Source organism: Crassostrea angulata, chromosome 1 (genome assembly GCF_025612915.1).
Source record: "Crassostrea angulata isolate pt1a10 chromosome 1, ASM2561291v2, whole genome shotgun sequence".
NCBI lineage: Eukaryota > Metazoa > Mollusca > Bivalvia > Ostreida > Ostreidae > Magallana > Magallana angulata.
Genome location: NC_069111.1, coordinates 31,045,355 through 31,062,765, shown reverse-complemented (window position 1 = coordinate 31,062,765; position 17,411 = coordinate 31,045,355). Strand labels below are relative to the sequence as shown.

The window sequence follows — 17,411 nt, the reverse complement described above, 5'->3', positions numbered from 1 at the left end:
CTACAAAGAGCACACGGCAGGTGTGATTGGTCTGCAGTGGATGCTCACTCCTCCATGGCACCTGATCCTACCTCTAATTTTTTAGAGGTCCCTGTTTGCTCTCCTCCTGTTGTGTATTTTTCCTTTGGATTTTGATTTTGAACAGTGTTCGTTATCGCCACGTGTCACCGTACTAATGTTAATAAGTACTATGTATACAAATACACTTCTTTGTAAAAATCAATGAATCAGATTTTTTTTACTATTTTCTTTATTATATTACCGTGAAACTAATGTGCAAATGTGCTGTAACATACAAATTCTTATATTCTTGAAATTTATAGCTCAACTTTGATCATGCTCACAATATGGTTAATGCATAAATTAAACAATTGTAAGTTGAGAAACATTTACCGGGATATAATATATCACGATTTACCGTATATGTAATCAAAATGAACTTCAATAAACTGCAACAGTCTAACTGATATCTTATATTACATTTTTCGTCACAAATTTCCCGCGATGACATTGTTTAAAACTCGCAACGTCTTTGGTCGAGACAATATGTAATGAGTGGTTTTGTTTTTATAAGGAAAGAAACAGATAAACATTAGCAATCTAGAAAACCAAAACTACAGTTCTTATCAATAAAGAAAGGTCATTATTTAAGGTATTTTGCAATGTACAGATTTCCATCGTCTGTTCCAATCCAGACCTGGTTTTGTTTGTCGACAGCTGTGGCACGGATCATTCCTGAAAAATCACAACCTATCTCGTACTTGCGTTCTAGTCTCGGATCGATTACGACAATCTTAGAGGCTGGAGGGTCTACTCCCACTATGATGTTCCCGAAGTTGTCAACAGAGGCACTTGCTGAATATGAATTGTCGACCGCCACTTTGTTAATAACATTAGTAGAAATTTTATCAGAACCCAACAGATACATGGAGAAAATGTTATTGTTCAGAGCAAAAATTCGGCCATTTTGAGAAATAAGATGATTTACGTCAACGAGATCTGATTCTATTTCAAAGTCTTTCTCTACTTCTCCATTCATGTCAACTTTAAGAATGATGTACCTGTCTCCTATGACGTATATCCTCTCGTCTTGATAAAGAATTCCACACAGTAAATCGGCATATTCAGAAAGATCAGCTAGCAACCTTGTGTCCCCTTCTCGAGAAATATATTCCAAGGTAGGTTTGGCCCCTGTACTGAAGCCCGTTGTCACAAGCAAGTCGCCATTGGGCATGCAACAATTGAAAACTGGATGGTAGTCTAAATCAAAAAATCTAAGAAGGTCTCCAGAAGAATTGTAAAGATTCACCCGCTTCGACAGAGAGTTCACCCACACCAGGTTATCGTGAGTAACGCTTATTCCATGTATTGGTGAACGGTTACCAATATCAATATGAGCTACTAAATCCAATTTGTTCAGGAACATGTCTGCAAACTTTCCTGACAACTCATTACATCCTCTACGTTTCCTTTTTAACGGCGTTTTGGATTGCAATTCTTTCTCAGAAACCGGTTGCTTTACTTGAGCTGATCTTATTCTCCTCTTTTTCAGAGTAGATGGATTTCTGTTCCCCAAACTCTGCTTCAATCTTGGAGAAATGTATTCTTTTCCTTTTTTTGCCGTCCTTAACTTTGAAGATGATTTTGCGTTTTTCTTAACTGAAGAAGACGCTTTCCCTGTCCAGACAGATGTAGATTTCTGCGATTTTTTATTCAACTTTGGAGGAGGCTTTGCTTTCTTGCTGCTATTGGCACTGGTGGTCACTGGGGAATGATTTTTTCTTTTGAGGGAATGTGTTGTTTTGTGTTGCGTAGTTTTATTGGTTTGTTCTTTCAAAACTGTCATTTTACTTCTTGTGATCAATATTCTGGAATTAGTAACCGTTTTCTGCTCATCATTTTGTGCCTGAATATTTGGTCGATGTTTTTTGTTCGCAGGGCAATGGTCTACAAAGAGAAAAAGAAAAAAAAGACTAGCTTCTCACTTATCATCATACATAAAGAGAAATTCCACTTTCATTGGTTATTATAACTTTAAAAAAACTTCAAAGTATCTGATAGTTAACGACCACTTTTTGCAACTTGAACTTACATTTAATATATTATTGAATGAGAATTAGTTCACGAACAAGACTTTTTTCCATATGATTTCACAGGGTTTTTTTTTCAATTTCTTTCTTGCCCATACTTCATATTCTATCATCAGACATTGAAAGAAGAAAGTATTAGTTTAATTAAATTTAAATGTGATATTAATAAAAACGTATTTAAAATTTAACTAGTATGTAACACAAAAGTGGTAGCTTAAAATCGCAATTTACCCTTCTCTTCTTGTCCTTTTCTTTTCCGGAGATTATATCGCATCTGAGACTGAGCCCTGTTGTCATCATCTACAGGAGCACTGCTTATAGCAGCTTTTCTTGTGACAGTCTTCTTTACTTTATCTGTCATGTATAAGTTAAAAAAAAACATTGAACAAAACAAATGAGCTCTCAAAATATCCAGAAAATTAGATTTATGGCATGGGACCTACAAGTCACATTAATGATGACATATATTAAGTAATTACGTTTTAATATATTTTAGTGTAATTTACCTTCTTGGAAATTCAATGTTTGGAACATTATAGCTCATATATACATGTATGATAGGTTTTGACCAGCAGATTCACCAAATTCAAGCTGTAGTATGTATAAATTTCTTGAAAGGTAAGACCTCAAGAGTTATTTTATTGACAAAGTTCAGAGCGTATTAAATACCTTTTAACTGTGCTTTCTTAAGTCCCCTTTTATCCCTCATGATGAAGTGTTATATATAAAGATCAACAGGATTTCATCAATATCACTTTGAAACCCTAGAGTAAGCATGGCAATGAAAAAAATTATTAATTTAAATTAATCATTTTTAAAACATCGGTCGGTTTAACATTTTATATTGCAAATCGTGTTTAAAGAGTGAATTTTCATAATGTCTCTTTTTTGTTAAAGAATTTAAGGTCAGACGACACGTTCCTCAAGCATCTTTTTTTATCTCCTCGTAATAAAGAGTTCCAATAAAAATCATTATTATTATAATGATTTTTAAAGCGAATAAGATTTACTTGTACGATATGGATATATGCCTAGATGGCCGAGTGGTTAGAGCCGTGGCCGCTCTCTGCCAGGAGCGTAGGTTCTAGAGGTTGTGAATTCAAAGCCTGGCCCAATATAGTGAATTTCGTACGCTGTATTATTTATTGATTTTTATATCAGCAATTCAAGTGCATTTTCACAGGGACGTATGTCCCTGATTTTCAAGAAGAGTGAATAGGAAATTGCATTTTCTAGTGTTTTGCAGAAATGTCTGGTAAGGTATCCTAATTTTTTGCAAGAAAGCTTGTCAGAGTAGTAGTAAACCATCAACAAATTCATGGAAAATGCTATATAAAATTGAGGAACGTGTCGTCTGACCTTAAAATTGGACCGAGTTAGCACGGGGGCGAAATTGATAAATATGCTTACAATCGCAACATCTCGGGCCTTTCCCCCAGAGCTCAGTGTTTTTCCGAGCTCCGTCGAAAGTAAACAAATAACAAAAAAAAAACCACTCTCAAATTACTTTTCAGTGGCGTATACTATACTTATTCACAATGAAATAAATATTTATCTAAGTTCTACATTTAAAAAAATATAGTTTAGTTTGACTCCTTCGATCGTAGAGACGATTACCGATCTGACAATATTGCAATATCTTTATCATTACGTTACACCATTTACAGTTTACATCACAAGCCTACTTGTGGAATTTGCAATCATTCAGTTAAAGGGTGGAAGTTAAAACAATAAAGAATTATATTTATTTTTAATGTCCAACTGGCACTCCGGAGTCTAGCTTACGTCTAACAAAAGTCAAGTTACCTCCTCCTTCGGTTTATGCCACCCTCCAGTCGATGGTAACCAAAGAAAACGTACCCAGGTGAAAACGTACCCTGGTGAAAACGTACCCATGACTAAAGGTACATTTTCTCTTGAAGGGTACGTTATAAAAAACTATTCGTATGCACAAAGATGCTAAAAAAAACCCAATAAAATGTTTTTGTTCGTTTTTTGTGATTTGTGTGGGATATGAAAGTAGCGATTATGCAGAAAAATTACATATAACCCGCATTAAAAATGCAATGATCGAACAAATGTTACCTTCATAACCCTCATGATCATCAAAGAATGCATTTTCTTGTATATATTTACATTAATAAATTGATCGTAAAAAGTCAGTAAAATAAACTAAATTAGTGATAATGTACATCAGGGTAATGTAAATATATATATGGGAATTTGAGTTTGCCATTATTATGATTATTTTGTGAATCCGATTTTTGGGGGGTTGCTGAGGGTTTCAACTGGTTAGAGTAAGTAAGTATTTTATGATAGTAAGTATTTTATGATTGTGACATGTGTATGTCAAAAGAATAGTTAAATACAATATCATACATAATCGAATTACACCCGGTCCATAACCTATATGTCACTTTATAATCTTAGAATATACAAATATAATATACATGTATACAGTAGATTGAGACCCTGAGTTTACGTTGATTTGAACAGATAACTTTGTCTTACTTAATAAATCAAATTGAGATATTTGGCGGTTTGTCTTTGGTTCTTTTTTTACCATTTTAATATTTTAGGTGACAGTCTCAACTAAATTTTTATCTTTAATATCATCATCAAATAACTATGGAATTGGAAGTTTTATGTTTTGAATCTTAAGTTTCGTTAATAAAATCTTCAAGCACATTGTACATTTTTTGTATGAACGCAATGGAGATCTGTTTAAAACGTGATACTTCTAAAACTTGTAGAAACTGAAGTACAGATGGCGAAACACATGCCAAGCACTGCTGCCAACCAACAACCCACCATCAGAATCATTACAACTAACTACTGTGAGAAGCTCGCTGTGGACGCCATGATGGATAACATAACCACTTTTGTCAAATACAAGACAGAGGGTAGGACTATTATGGCTATTACAGTGACAAAACCTAGTGTTAATTGCTTATCTACTAAAATTTTAACTTGTTATAGTTATTGGTCCAGTAAGAGTTTCACTTTGAGAAACATTTTGATTTTATTTCTTACCTTACTATAAATCACAATGTGTTATATGTACCATATTCATTTAGTAAAGTTTCTTATTTCTGGTAAGTATTGTTTACAACCATCTGGCATGATCTAATGATTTTTTTAAGGAGAATTTTTTGTGTACACAGTGGGTTTTATTGGAGAACATAAATGTGTGTCCACCAAGCTCCCACAGATCGGACGATCCCGGGCAGCTCAAATCTCATCAGGCAACACTACCACCCGACTACTGGGTGAGTAGCTTTATCACGGGGATCAAGCCAGATATTTATCCAATTTCATATTCTTCAGTTTTAAATTCTTCTTTGGCAAATTCGAGTTCAAATTTATATAAAGTACACGATACATTCATAGCTATGTTGAGGTCTCTCTGCGGATATTTTACGATTTGAAGTTTGATTAAGGTACTCAATGTATAATGAAGGGATATTGAACAATTTTGAATCATTTTAAACCAGTTAAATATATGTATTGCTAAATAACAATGAAAGTGAAATGAATCAAATTCACATGACTGACAACATGTAAGAAGCCGGTCATTTTGCACCTTAGAATTTTTTAAAGAGTTATCTCCCCTTGTTGAAAAAAAGAAAATTTTAATTTCGTCAAAATATCTGCGGTAAATGATTCATTTTATTTCATATTTTAATAAAGAGAAAGTTTATGCATGTATTAACCAAGAGAGTTTTACAAATTTACAAAGTTGTCCATAGACTTCAATGCAAAATTCAATGTGTAATTAGTTGGACCATAATCAATATTTTGAAAATTCCGTTGGTGGAGTATTTTTATTTGATAACACCTTCAAAATGATATCATGATTAAGAATATCCGACCATTCATTTATGAGGTACAAAATGTGGTCGTTATACATCGAATACCTGAAATTCAAATTACACTGAAAGAAGGACAGTAAAAGAGACCTGTACAGCAAGCTTTCGAACTCGCTCCTGAATTCCGTATCAAACGTATTAACGCAATTTCCTGCAAGTACCTAGTAGGCTGAGTACGCCGCAAGCCTCAATATAATTTTGCGTAATTTTTTTTTTTAATAGGAACATTCCAGAATATTGAACATGTGTTAATGGTGGGGTAGCAGGAGGAGTTCTTCATTACACCAACGTCTACAAGCACGTGAGGCTTGGGGTCATAGTGATATCTCGCTGCAATGACAAGGGATACTTCTGCTTTCACGTGGACAAGATTCTACAAGACAACGAGGGCAACATCCAGTACATGAACAGGACCTGGTCACCCAGAGACCTGTCCCTACAGCGTGTTGCAGAGAAAATAGAGCAGAACTACACAAGGAAACCAGAAAAGGCTAACTGAAAACCCTACATCCTTGAAGGGCAGGAATTGCTGGAAAAAACAAGAGGCTGATTTAAACCATGCGCCAAAAGAATTTGATAAACTGTACATTTCCATAGGAGAGTCTAGCACCCTGACAGACTAGAGGAGGCTGAGATTAGAGAGAATGTTCCCACAGTCAGGTTTTGGGGTGGTGGGGTCTGGGCGAGCAATCACAAAGTACGACCACACGAGGCTAGATTTCGCGCACAATTATGGCATCACATGTTTCGATTCCGAGTATGATCAGGTGATAGAATCCATTGTTGGCAATAGGAAAGACAGTTTTATGTTCATTAGGGGAATAGCGGATTATAATGATGGATCAAAAAATAAGGAGTGGCAGCCATATGCCTCACTAGCTGCTGCAGCTAAGATGAAAACCATTGTGAAGATGATCTTTAACCCCTACTTAGGTGTTCTTTAAATGGAAGTTGAACTTTGCCAAAAAAAACAAACTAAAAAAACCAAAAATCAGAAGCAAACAAATGGAAGAAAATGAATAAGTATATAGACCTGAATTAGTATCAAGTCTGTTATTTGCCTTTTTTTATTTGACCTTCGCACTTTCGCCTTCAACTTTTTATGTCTGTGGACTGCTCTATTGTTTAAAGATAATTTTAGCTGTATAAAATAACATCTGCGGCAGAGGACGAACTTTTAAGAATTTATTTTCAACAAACTGCGTGTTCCATAATTTTGTTCTAGGGGAGGGGTCCGAGGATTGTATAATTGTATTTGCTGTGGGTAAGGGGAGGTTCCGATGCATATTTTTGGTAAATAAGTATGTGAAACTAATATCAAATTTTCCAGAAGGGAGGATTCTGACCCCCTCTCTTCCTTTACTTCTTAAAATAAATAAAATTGAATTAACGATGCGCTGGGGGAGGGGTGGAGGGGGTGGACCCCTCTCATCCTCTAGATCTGTGAATGAACAAGGAAGGTCGCATACAGAAATTCAAATGTTTAAGTTGATTTTACTATGAATGGGCATAATATGGTGTTCCGATGCGGCCATTTCGACCTTCACGTATAGGGCAAAGATGCGAGAGTGCGGAGTTGCGATGGCAAAAGTGCGAAGGTACGACGGCGAAGCGGGAAGATGCAAAGGCGAAAGTGCGAAGTTGCAAAAGCGAAGAAGCGATACTACTATCGCTCCTTTGCCTTCGCAACTTCGCACTATCGTCTTCGCACCTTAGCGCTTTCGCCTTTTTATAGGCATATTTTGGAAATTTTACTTTATAAAATTAATAAATTAAATTATCCAGGGGGGATGGGGTCCGGACCCCGATCCCCTTTTACTGCGTGAAATTATTAAAATTGAATTTTCTGGGGGCGGACCCCCTCTCCCTCTCTAGATCCATGCATGAACAAGGAGTGTCGCATAATATACTTATAATGTTACTGTGTTTGATCCACGGTAAACAGACCGCTGGTAAGTGGCAGGAGTCTGGAAGTGCATATGTACACATTATGGCGGACATTACATTTTGTGTGGGGTATATAATGATTAAGCATAGCCAACACTGGTAAACATATATGTTACATGTATACATTAAAATATTAATAAACATTCATAGTAAGCGCAATGGCCCAGAGCATGCATACCAATAATAGCATAGATTAATCGGAAAACCTTGACGAGTACGGTGCCTGCATCAAATTCTATGTAATTCACCAAGGCTTGCTGAATGCAATCAAAAAATGCGAAGGCCAAAGTGTGAAGATGCAAAGGCGAATCAGCGATAGTAGTATCGCTCCTTCACCTTCGCACCTTCGCCAACGCATCTTCGCCCTAAAGGCGAAGGTAGAAGGTCGAAGTGGCCCTATCGGAAAACTATAGATACATGTAAATGTGATCGTTAAGATGGAAATCATACCTCAATGCAATACGTCAGTATCTTGTTATGTTATAACGGAAGGATTTTTATTTTCTAAGATATACCCCTTCTTTCACTTTAAGTTTGTTTGAATATGAATTATAATTTCTGTTAATTTCTGTAAACTGCAGTAAAAATTACAATATTGTAAAGACTATTTCCCAAATAATAAAAAAATATACAGAAAAACTTTCATTTATAAGGGAGTCTTTTTTCTACAGGGGTCACTTTTCTTCATGTAGAGTGTGCTAATTTTTATGAAAATGACACTTATTCTTCAGGCAAAGGGGTCATTTTTCTACGTAGAATAATGACCGGGGGGTCATTTTTCTGCGTAGAATAATGACCGGGGGGGGGGGGGGGTCATTATTCTACGTCGAAAAATGACCCCCGGTCATTATTCTACGGGGGTCATTATTCTACGTTACACCGGGAAAAATTAAAATAGGTTTCAAGAAATCTTAAACAGACATAAAAATAAAATAATAGGGAAAACATTTTGAAAAATGTAATGTTTACAGCGATTCACTGTGTATTTAAACAAATGCTTTCTTTGATGATTCATCCGGGACATGAATATGGCTACATTGCAGAAAAAAAATATACATTACCCGCGTAAGCAGGTTATGGAAATTTTTTATGCAATGACTGCTACCTTCATAACCCGCGTGAATCATCAAAGAAAGTATTTTTTTGTTTATATTTACATCTTCTCCTTGTACAAATCAATAAATTGATTATAAAAAGTAAGTAAAATTCACTAAGTTACTGTTAATGTACATCGGTACGTAAGTAGCTAATAGAAACAGCCAAATTGTCACCTATAGGATTTTGAGTCTAACACCGTTATGATTATTTCGTGCAGTCCGTGATTTTTCAAAGGTCGCTGTAGGTTTCGATCAATCGATAAACGGGGCGTGCAGATTTCAGTCCTATCATTTTCCTGTCAGTTTCAGTCACAGTAGTTTTCAACCAATCAATAAACAGGGCATGTTGATTCCAGTCTAGCTGTTTCTATAGATATATGAATTAACTATAAGTTTCCGTAAGAAATGGAGGGAATCATACTCGGTAGACGTATAACGTTAACCCTGATTGGACCAGTTTACGTTAGACAATGGATGATTTCGGTTTTAGCAATCCATAAAACCAAAAGCATTCATTATCATCAAAGAAAGGTCATTATTTAAGGTATTTTGCAATGTACAGATTTCCATCGTCTGTTCCAACCCAGAGATGGTTTTGTTTGTCGACAGCTGTGGCTCGGACCCTTCCTAGAAAATCACAACCTATCTCGTGCTTACGCTCTAGTCTCGGATCGATTACGACAATCTTAGAGGCTGGTGGGTCTGTTCCCACTATGATATTCCCGAAGTTGTCAACAGAGGCACTTCCTGAATATGACTTATCTACCTCCACTTTGTTAATAACATTAGTGGAAATTTCATCAGAACCCAACATATACATGTACATGGAGAACATTTGAGTGTTCAGAGCAAAAATTTGACCATTTTGAGAAATAAGATGATTTACGTTCACACGATCTGGTTTTGTTTCAAAGACTTTCTCTACTTCTCCATTCATGTCAACTTTTAAAATGATGTTCTTGTCCGCATGACCTATGACGTATATCCTCTCGTCTTGATAAAGAATTCCACACAGTAAACTGGTATGCATAGAGAGATCAGCTAGCAACCTTGTGTTCCCTTCTCGAGAAATATATTCCACAGTAGGTTTGGCCCCTATACTGTAGGCTTGTGTCACAAGTAAGTCGCCATTGGGCATGCAGCAATTGAAAACCGGTTCGTAGTCTAAATCAAAAAATCTAAGAAGGTCTCCAGAAGAATTGTAAAGATTCACCCGCTTCGACAGAGAGTTCACCCATACCAGGTTATCGTGAGTAACGCTTATTCCATGTATTGGCGAACGGTTACCAATACCAATATGAGCTACTAAATCCAATTTGTTCAGGAACATGTCTGCAAACTTTCCCGACAACTCTTTACAATCTTTACTTTTTCTTTTTAACGGCGTTTTGGATTGCAATTCTTTCTCAGAAACCGGTTGCTTTACTTGAACTGATCTTATTCTCTTTTTCAGAGTAGATGGATTTCTGTTCCCCAAACTCTGCTTCAATCTTGGAGAAATGGATTCTTTTCCTTTTTTGGCCGTCCTTAACTTTGAGAATGATTTTGCGCCTTTCTTAACTAAAGATGCTTTCCCTGTCCAGACAGATGTAGGTTTTTGCGATGTTTTATTCAACTTTGGAGGAAGCTTTGCTTTCTTGCTGCTATTGGCACTGGTGGTCACTGGGGAATGATTCTTTCTTTTGAGGGATTGTGTTGTTTTGTGTTGCGTAGTTTTATTGGTTTGTTCTTTCAAAGCCGTCATTTTACCTCTTGAGATCAATATTCTGGAATTAGTAACCGTTTTCTGCTCATCATTTTGTGCCTGAATATTTGGTCGATGTTTTTTGTTGGTATTCGTAGGGCAATGTTCTACAAAAAGTAAGTGAAAAAAATAAATAGCTTCACTCTTGTCAACATTTATCAAGAAAAATTCCGCTTTCATTGGATATTAAGACTTTAAAAAACTTCAATATATTGTACAATCCCAAAATCACAGTAGACAATAAATCAATATTTTTAAAAAGCTTTGCTAATACACGATTTATTTTTGTTGGTGATTTACTTAATATTAATGGAACATATATAAGCTTTGAAAAAATTGAAACAAATCAATCCAATGACAAACTTTATTGAATATGCAAGTTTAAGAACTGCTGTAAGGACCAGATTGCATACACAAGATTTATACATACCAAACTTACAAATAATAAAAGAATATGGACGTGTTATCCCAATCATATCCTATTGTTTAATAATAATTGTAAAGGCTGCAAACTTATGTACAACTTATTATTAAATTAAAAAAAGAGAGAAACATGTACATCTATACCAAATTGGAGAGAAAAGGGTCATAATTATGCACAAGAAACCTGGAACAAAATTTTTGAACCCCCCTTCAAAACTACACAAGAATCAAAACTACATTGGTTACAGTTCCAAATTCTTCATAGGATTGTTCCGACAAATAAATATCTTTTCAAAATAAAAAAAAGCAGAGTCTCCCGTATGCACTTTCTGTAAAAGAGATGAAGATAGTATTGGGCATTTATTCTATGAATGTACTATTGTAAAAGAATTATGGTCTGCTGTTGAAGACTGGATCTTGCGACATTTTGATTTGTTAATAACATTTGATAAACAATCAGTTCTCTTTGGAAAATATGAAAATAGAGATATTTATAGATTTTTCAACTTGATAGTTCTTATTGTGAAGCAATATATTTTTTCCTGTAAATACAAAAGTAATACAAATCCAAATATACATCGATTAAAAAATGTTATAATAGAAAGGTTCTTGACTGAAAAATATATGCTAATGAAAAATTGTACATATAAAGAATATGAAAGCCATTGGCAAAAAATATGTGATAAGCTATAGCACTGCATTATATATAGTTTAATTGTCTCTCTATTGTGTCTCATCTCAATCTTGATTTGAACTGATGTCTTTTTTGGATTTTTTTGTGTTTTATCCTTTTTCCTCCCTCAAGTATCCATGTAGAACAGGGGTCTATCACATGAATATGGTTTATATTTTATTATATCCATATGTGAACAATGCCCCAATCCTTTCCCTCGCTCTCTCCCCTTTATTCTCTCTCTCTCTCTCCTAAAATTTACTTTCACTACATAAGAACTGTATAATATAGAGTAATCAAATAGTTAGAAGCTTTTCAAGATGATTATATAAACATAAGTACAAGATATGACATGTATGTACACATATGTGTTGTGAAAGTGAAAAATTCAATAAAAAAACAACAACAACAAACAAAAAACAAAAACAACCCAAAACTTCAAAGTAGTCCCTTGCAATGTCTTTTTTATAATATCTGATAGTTAACAACCCCTTTTTGCAACATGAACTTATATTTAATAATTATATTATTGAATGAGAATTAGTTAACGAACAAGACTTTTTACCCATATATAATTTCACCGTTCTTTTTCATTGTCTTTCTTGCCCATACTTCATATTCTACCATCAGACATTGTAAGAAGAAAGTATTAGTTTAATTAAATTTAAATGTGATATTGATAAAAGCCTATTTCAAATTTAACTAGTATGTAATACAATAGTGGTAGCTTAAAATCGCAATTTACCCTTCTCTTCATTTGCTTTTCTTTTCCGGAAGTTGTATCGCATCTGAGACTGAGTTCCGTTGTCATCATCTACAGGAGCACTGCTTATAGCAGCTTTTCTTGTGGCAGTCTTCTTTACTTTGTCTGTCATGTATAAGTTAAAAAAAGCTTTGAACAAAACAAATGAGCTCTCGAAATATTCAGAAAATTAAATTTATTACATGATGTGTATGGGACCTACAAGTCATATTAATGATGACATATAAGTAATAATTATTACGTTTTAATATATTTTAATGCAATTTATCTTCTTGGAAATTCAATGTTTGGAACATTAAATTGTTTATATACATGTATGATAGGTTTAGACCAGAAGATTATGGAACGCCAAATTAACATATATTCAAATATTTGTACCTATCTTCAAATAATTGTACCTATCTTCAATTCAATTGTACCTATCTTCAATTCAATTGTACCTATCTTCAATTCAATTGTACCTATCTTCAAATTGAATTAGAGATAGGTACAATTCAATTATACCTATCTTTAATTCATTTGAAGATAGGTACAATTGATTTGAAGATAGGTACAAATGCAATGAATTGAAGATAGGTACAATTGAATTAAAGATAGGTACAATTGAATTGAACCTATCTTCAATTACTAAAATATTGGCAATAATGAATACTCCCTGTATAGTACGTCATTTCCGTTACGTCACAACTTATAAATAAAGTCATTCGGTATATACACGAGATAATAATAAAAAATGGATGTCCTAAAGATCTATAAAAGAAAAATCAGAGGTGACATCACTGCTTAACACCTTTATATATTTATAGCGAGCGCAGCTCGCCGGCGCGCAGCGCCGGCTAGCGAAGCGAGCTCTAAGAACCAGTGTGCGCGGGAAAATGAACGAGCTTAACCTACAGTTCATCAAACAAAATTTTTTGTCTACGTCCCATAATGCTCTCTAATGTTTACACCCGTGGTGCTATGCCAAAAATGGCCGACTTATAACTCGTAATTTACGGTGACTTAATGTTTGAAGACACGTTTTGAGTACCGCATATGCTTTGGCGAGACTCAAAAGATTTGTTACATGCTTCCATACCTTCGTATTGAGTCAAGAAACGTAAACAAAGACGAACAAAGTCATGGATGACGTCACAGTGCACTCGCGCTATATTTCCCGCGATAAATTTAGAGGTGGATCAAACATCTGTAATGAGTGTACTGGCTATTTCAGTATAGTCTGCGATACCTGCCTCATTAACATATGATTTGTTTTTAATCTTTTTTTAATATAGAGATTTTATATATATATACTAGCAAGAGGCATACTTTACTGTCATATCGATCCATTTTTAAAGTAATTGTGCATGCATGTACCGTGCAGTAGGCAGGTAAGTATATGAGTAGGGAGGAAATAAACAATAGGACATTTTGAACTAATTAAAAAGGAATAAAATTAAAAAAAACAAAAAGGTAAAAAAATTATGCAGATATTGCATATAGTCATACCATTTAATTTAAAAGTGGGAAATTACACACCTACAAACAGGTACCGGGCTCGCTCGCTCGCTCTCTCTCTCTCTCTCTCTCTCTCTCTCTCTCTCTCTCTTTCTGGGTAGGGGGTTGCGCTGTATGTATCATAACCATTAAAATTAGTACATTTGGCATACTTATTGTAGAGCAATACTCTCTCAAAAAATTTTTGACGTTCGTTGATACCTACCGTAAATAAAAGTATAATTTGACAATGATGCAAGGTACAGTATGTGTAATTCTTGCTGCGCTCGCCAGAACGGTAGCACCGTAAAACATATTAAAAAATAAAAATAAAAAAAAGATTGAAGAAAGGTGACTTAGAAATAAAATCGGGATCGGGATGATAAAATAGGCAATATATATGATTTTGTCAACTTTTCGAAAGATTGAGCCTTAAAACAAACAAAAACTCATTATAATTGGTACCGCTTTAATAAATAGAGTGATTATCAGCTACATTATACATTCTTTGATAAAGTTATGGAAAAAAATAAAGCCAGTTTTTATTTAGGTATATATAATGACCCTAACTACGTCACTACCCTAACTCCGTCACTTTTGGGGTATTCGGGTATACATGTTTTTGGCTTTCTTATTGATATACATGTATATTTTAATAAGTAAATGATGCCTTTTGCAAATATATTGCACACACATATATATTTCTTCTTTCATCTTCGTTGTTGGTGCTTCCCTTGTTTCCCTCCATGTTGAAATGTCTTCAAGGGAGCGTTCATTATTTTCAACAATACACAAAACGAATTGAACCTAGGTATAATTGAATTGTACCTATCTTCAAATCCTTTGTAGATATGTCTGAATTGAACCTATCTTCAAATCAATTGTACCTATCTTTAAATGAATTTTACCTATCTTCAAATGAATTAGAGATAGGTATAATTCAATTGAACCTATCTTTAATTGAATTGAAGATAGGTATAATTCATTTGTACCTAGGTATAATTCATTTGTACCTAGGTATAATTCATTTGTACCTAGGTATAATTATTTAGAGATAGGTATAATTATTTACACCTATCTTCAATTCAATTGTACCTATCTTTAATTCAATTGTACCTATCTTCAAATGATTTGAAGATAGGTACAATTAATTGAAGATAGGTACAATTATTTGAAGATAGGTACAAATATTTGAATATATGTTAATTTGGCGTTCCATAGAAGATTCACCAAATTCAAGCTGTAGTATGTATAAGTTTCGTGAAAGGTAAGACCTCAAGAGTTATTTTCTTGACAAAGTTCAGAGCGTATTAAATACCTTTTAACTGTGCTTTCTTAAGTCCCGTTTTATCCCTCATGATGAAGTGTTATATACAAAGATCAACAGCAATATCACTTTGAACCCCTAAAATAAGCATGGCAATGAAAATTTTTTATTAATTTAAATTAATTATTTTCAAAACATCAGTCGGTTTAACATTTTATATTGCAAATCTTGTTTAAATAGTGGATTTTCATAATGTCTCTTTTTTGTTAAAGAATTTAAAAATTCAATCATTACATTGGACCGAGTTAGCACGGGGGCGAAATTGATAAATATGCTTACAATCGCAACATCTCGGGCCTTTCACACAGAGCTCAGTGTTTTCCGAGCTCTGTCAAACAAACAAACAAACAAAACACTCTCAAATTACTTTTCAGTGGCGTAAACTATACTTATTCATAATGAAATAAATATTTATCTAAGTTCTACATTAAAAAAAAATTATAGTTTAACTCCTCCGATCGTAGAGACGATTCCCGATCTGACAATATTGCAATATCTTATACCATTACGTTACACCATTTACAGTTTACATGATAGTCCAACTTGTGGACTTTGCAATTACTAGTATTCAATTTAAGGGTGGAAGTTAAAACAATAAAGAATTATATTTATTTTTACTGTCTAACTGGCACTCCGGAGTCTTACGTCTAACAAACGTCAAGTTACCTCCTCTTTCGGTTTATGTCACCCCCCAGTCGATGGTAACCAAAGAAAACGTACCCAGGTGAAAACGTACCCTGGTGAAAACGTACCCATGACTAAAGGTACATTTTCTCTTGAGGGGTTCGTTATGAAAAAAAAAAAACCGATTCTTATGCACAAAGATGCAATAAAACAATAACATGTTTTTGTTTGGTTTTTCTTTTTGTGATTTGTGCGGGATATGAAAGTAGCGATATTGCAGAAAAAATACATATAGCCCGCATTAAAAATGCAATGATCGAACTAACGTTACCTTCATAACCCTCATGATCATCAAAGAATGCATTTTCTTGTATATATTTACTTTTATAAATTGATCGTAAAAAGTCAGTAAAATAAACTAAATTATTGATAATGTACATAAGGGTAATGTAAATATGGGAATTTGAGTTTGCCATTATTATGATTATTTTGTGAAGTCTGGTTTTTGGGGGGTTGCTGAAGGTTTCAACTGGTTAGAGTAAGTAAGTATTTTATGATAGTAAGTATTTTATGATTGTGACATGTGTATGTCAAAAGTAAAGTGAAATACAATATCATACATAATCGAATTACACCCGGTCCATAACCTATATGTCACTTTATAATCTTAGAATATACAAATATAGTATATACGTAGTAGTTACCCCATATAATATTGTTGGTTATGTGCAGATACCCGATGGGCGTGGTCATAATGACACGAGGGAGCATAGCTCCCGAGTGTCGTTATGACCACGCCCATCGGGTCTCTGCACATAATCAACAATATCATATGGGGTAAGTTACTTGTACCATAGTTTACAATTATTCATTATATCTTATTATCATGGTAATATCGGGAGTGGACCTGCCTCTAAACAATACGGTGCCAATGCCTTGGTCTTTATATATGTAATTGTACTTTGTGAAATTCCCAAATGACTTTCTATCCCCGACAAAGATCAATTATTCTTCTTTTTTTTTTAAATCATAGCCCTAATGAATAGATCAACTTCTCATTGTTTTGATTTTATTTCATATTCATTCATTTTCCGACTTAAAGTATCGATATTTGCTTCAAAGAATTAAACGTATTAACACAATTTCATATGTACGAACCCTAAATTGTGCAATGCTTCTGTTTAAACAATTGAAATTAAATCTAAATTGATGAAGGTAATCATTTTTTTTTAAATTTTATTTGATACTCTGTATCAAATTATGTTTTTTAAAAGTGGCTGAAAAAACATGTACATATATGTTTTGAACAAAATCAATCAATTTAAGCAAAAAAAAAATTATTTGAGAAATGCATGTCGCGAAACCGTGAATGGTTAAT

The 17,411-nt window shown here is 34.1% G+C and overlaps 2 protein-coding genes and 1 pseudogene across 8 annotated transcripts; 1 reads left to right on the top strand and 2 right to left on the bottom strand.

Annotated features, from left to right (window-relative positions):
- Positions 1-232: 232 nt before the first annotated feature.
- LOC128183486 (uncharacterized) lies at positions 233-3,959 on the bottom strand. Of its 4 annotated transcripts, none has more exons than XM_052852499.1 (4): positions 3,897-3,959; positions 2,760-2,854; positions 2,322-2,444; positions 233-1,947 (listed from the first exon to the last, which is right to left on the bottom strand). In XM_052852499.1, the coding sequence occupies exons 2-4, from the start codon at positions 2,797-2,799 to the stop codon at positions 644-646; spliced, it is 1,467 nt and encodes a 488-aa protein (XP_052708459.1). In that variant the 5' UTR covers positions 2,800-2,854; positions 3,897-3,959; the 3' UTR covers positions 233-643. The 4 variants fall into 4 exon arrangements, with proteins under 4 accessions (XP_052708459.1, XP_052708469.1, XP_052708478.1 ...); XM_052852509.1 differs by having other exon boundaries at positions 3,876-3,929; XM_052852518.1 differs by lacking the exon at positions 3,897-3,959 and adding an exon at positions 3,501-3,671.
- LOC128183506 (uncharacterized) lies at positions 3,877-8,726 on the top strand (annotated as a pseudogene).
- Positions 8,727-8,849: 123 nt separating this feature from the next.
- On the bottom strand, positions 8,850-16,125 carry LOC128183471 (uncharacterized). Of its 4 annotated transcripts, none has more exons than XM_052852459.1 (4): positions 16,028-16,125; positions 15,401-15,487; positions 12,589-12,711; positions 8,850-10,854 (listed from the first exon to the last, which is right to left on the bottom strand). In XM_052852459.1, the coding sequence occupies exons 2-4, from the start codon at positions 15,438-15,440 to the stop codon at positions 9,539-9,541; spliced, it is 1,479 nt and encodes a 492-aa protein (XP_052708419.1). In that variant the 5' UTR covers positions 15,441-15,487; positions 16,028-16,125; the 3' UTR covers positions 8,850-9,538. The 4 variants fall into 4 exon arrangements, with proteins under 4 accessions (XP_052708419.1, XP_052708426.1, XP_052708434.1 ...); XM_052852466.1 differs by having other exon boundaries at positions 16,076-16,119; XM_052852474.1 differs by having other exon boundaries at positions 16,055-16,098.
- Positions 16,126-17,411: the final 1,286 nt, after the last annotated feature.

Coding starts and splice junctions, on each gene's coding strand:
- LOC128183471 (XM_052852459.1), bottom strand. CDS start 15,440: ATGAGGGATAAAACGGGACTTAAGAAAGCACAGTTAAAAG. Junction 12,712..15,400: donor TAAGAAAGCACAGTTAAAAG/GTATTTAATACG, acceptor TATACATGACAG/ACAAAGTAAAGAAGACTGCC. Junction 10,855..12,588: donor AAAAGCAAATGAAGAGAAGG/GTAAATTGCGAT, acceptor TACTTTTTGTAG/AACATTGCCCTACGAATACC.
- LOC128183486 (XM_052852499.1), bottom strand. CDS start 2,799: ATGAGGGATAAAAGGGGACTTAAGAAAGCACAGTTAAAAG. Junction 2,445..2,759: donor TAAGAAAGCACAGTTAAAAG/GTATTTAATACG, acceptor TATACATGACAG/ATAAAGTAAAGAAGACTGTC. Junction 1,948..2,321: donor AAAAGGACAAGAAGAGAAGG/GTAAATTGCGAT, acceptor TTCTCTTTGTAG/ACCATTGCCCTGCGAACAAA.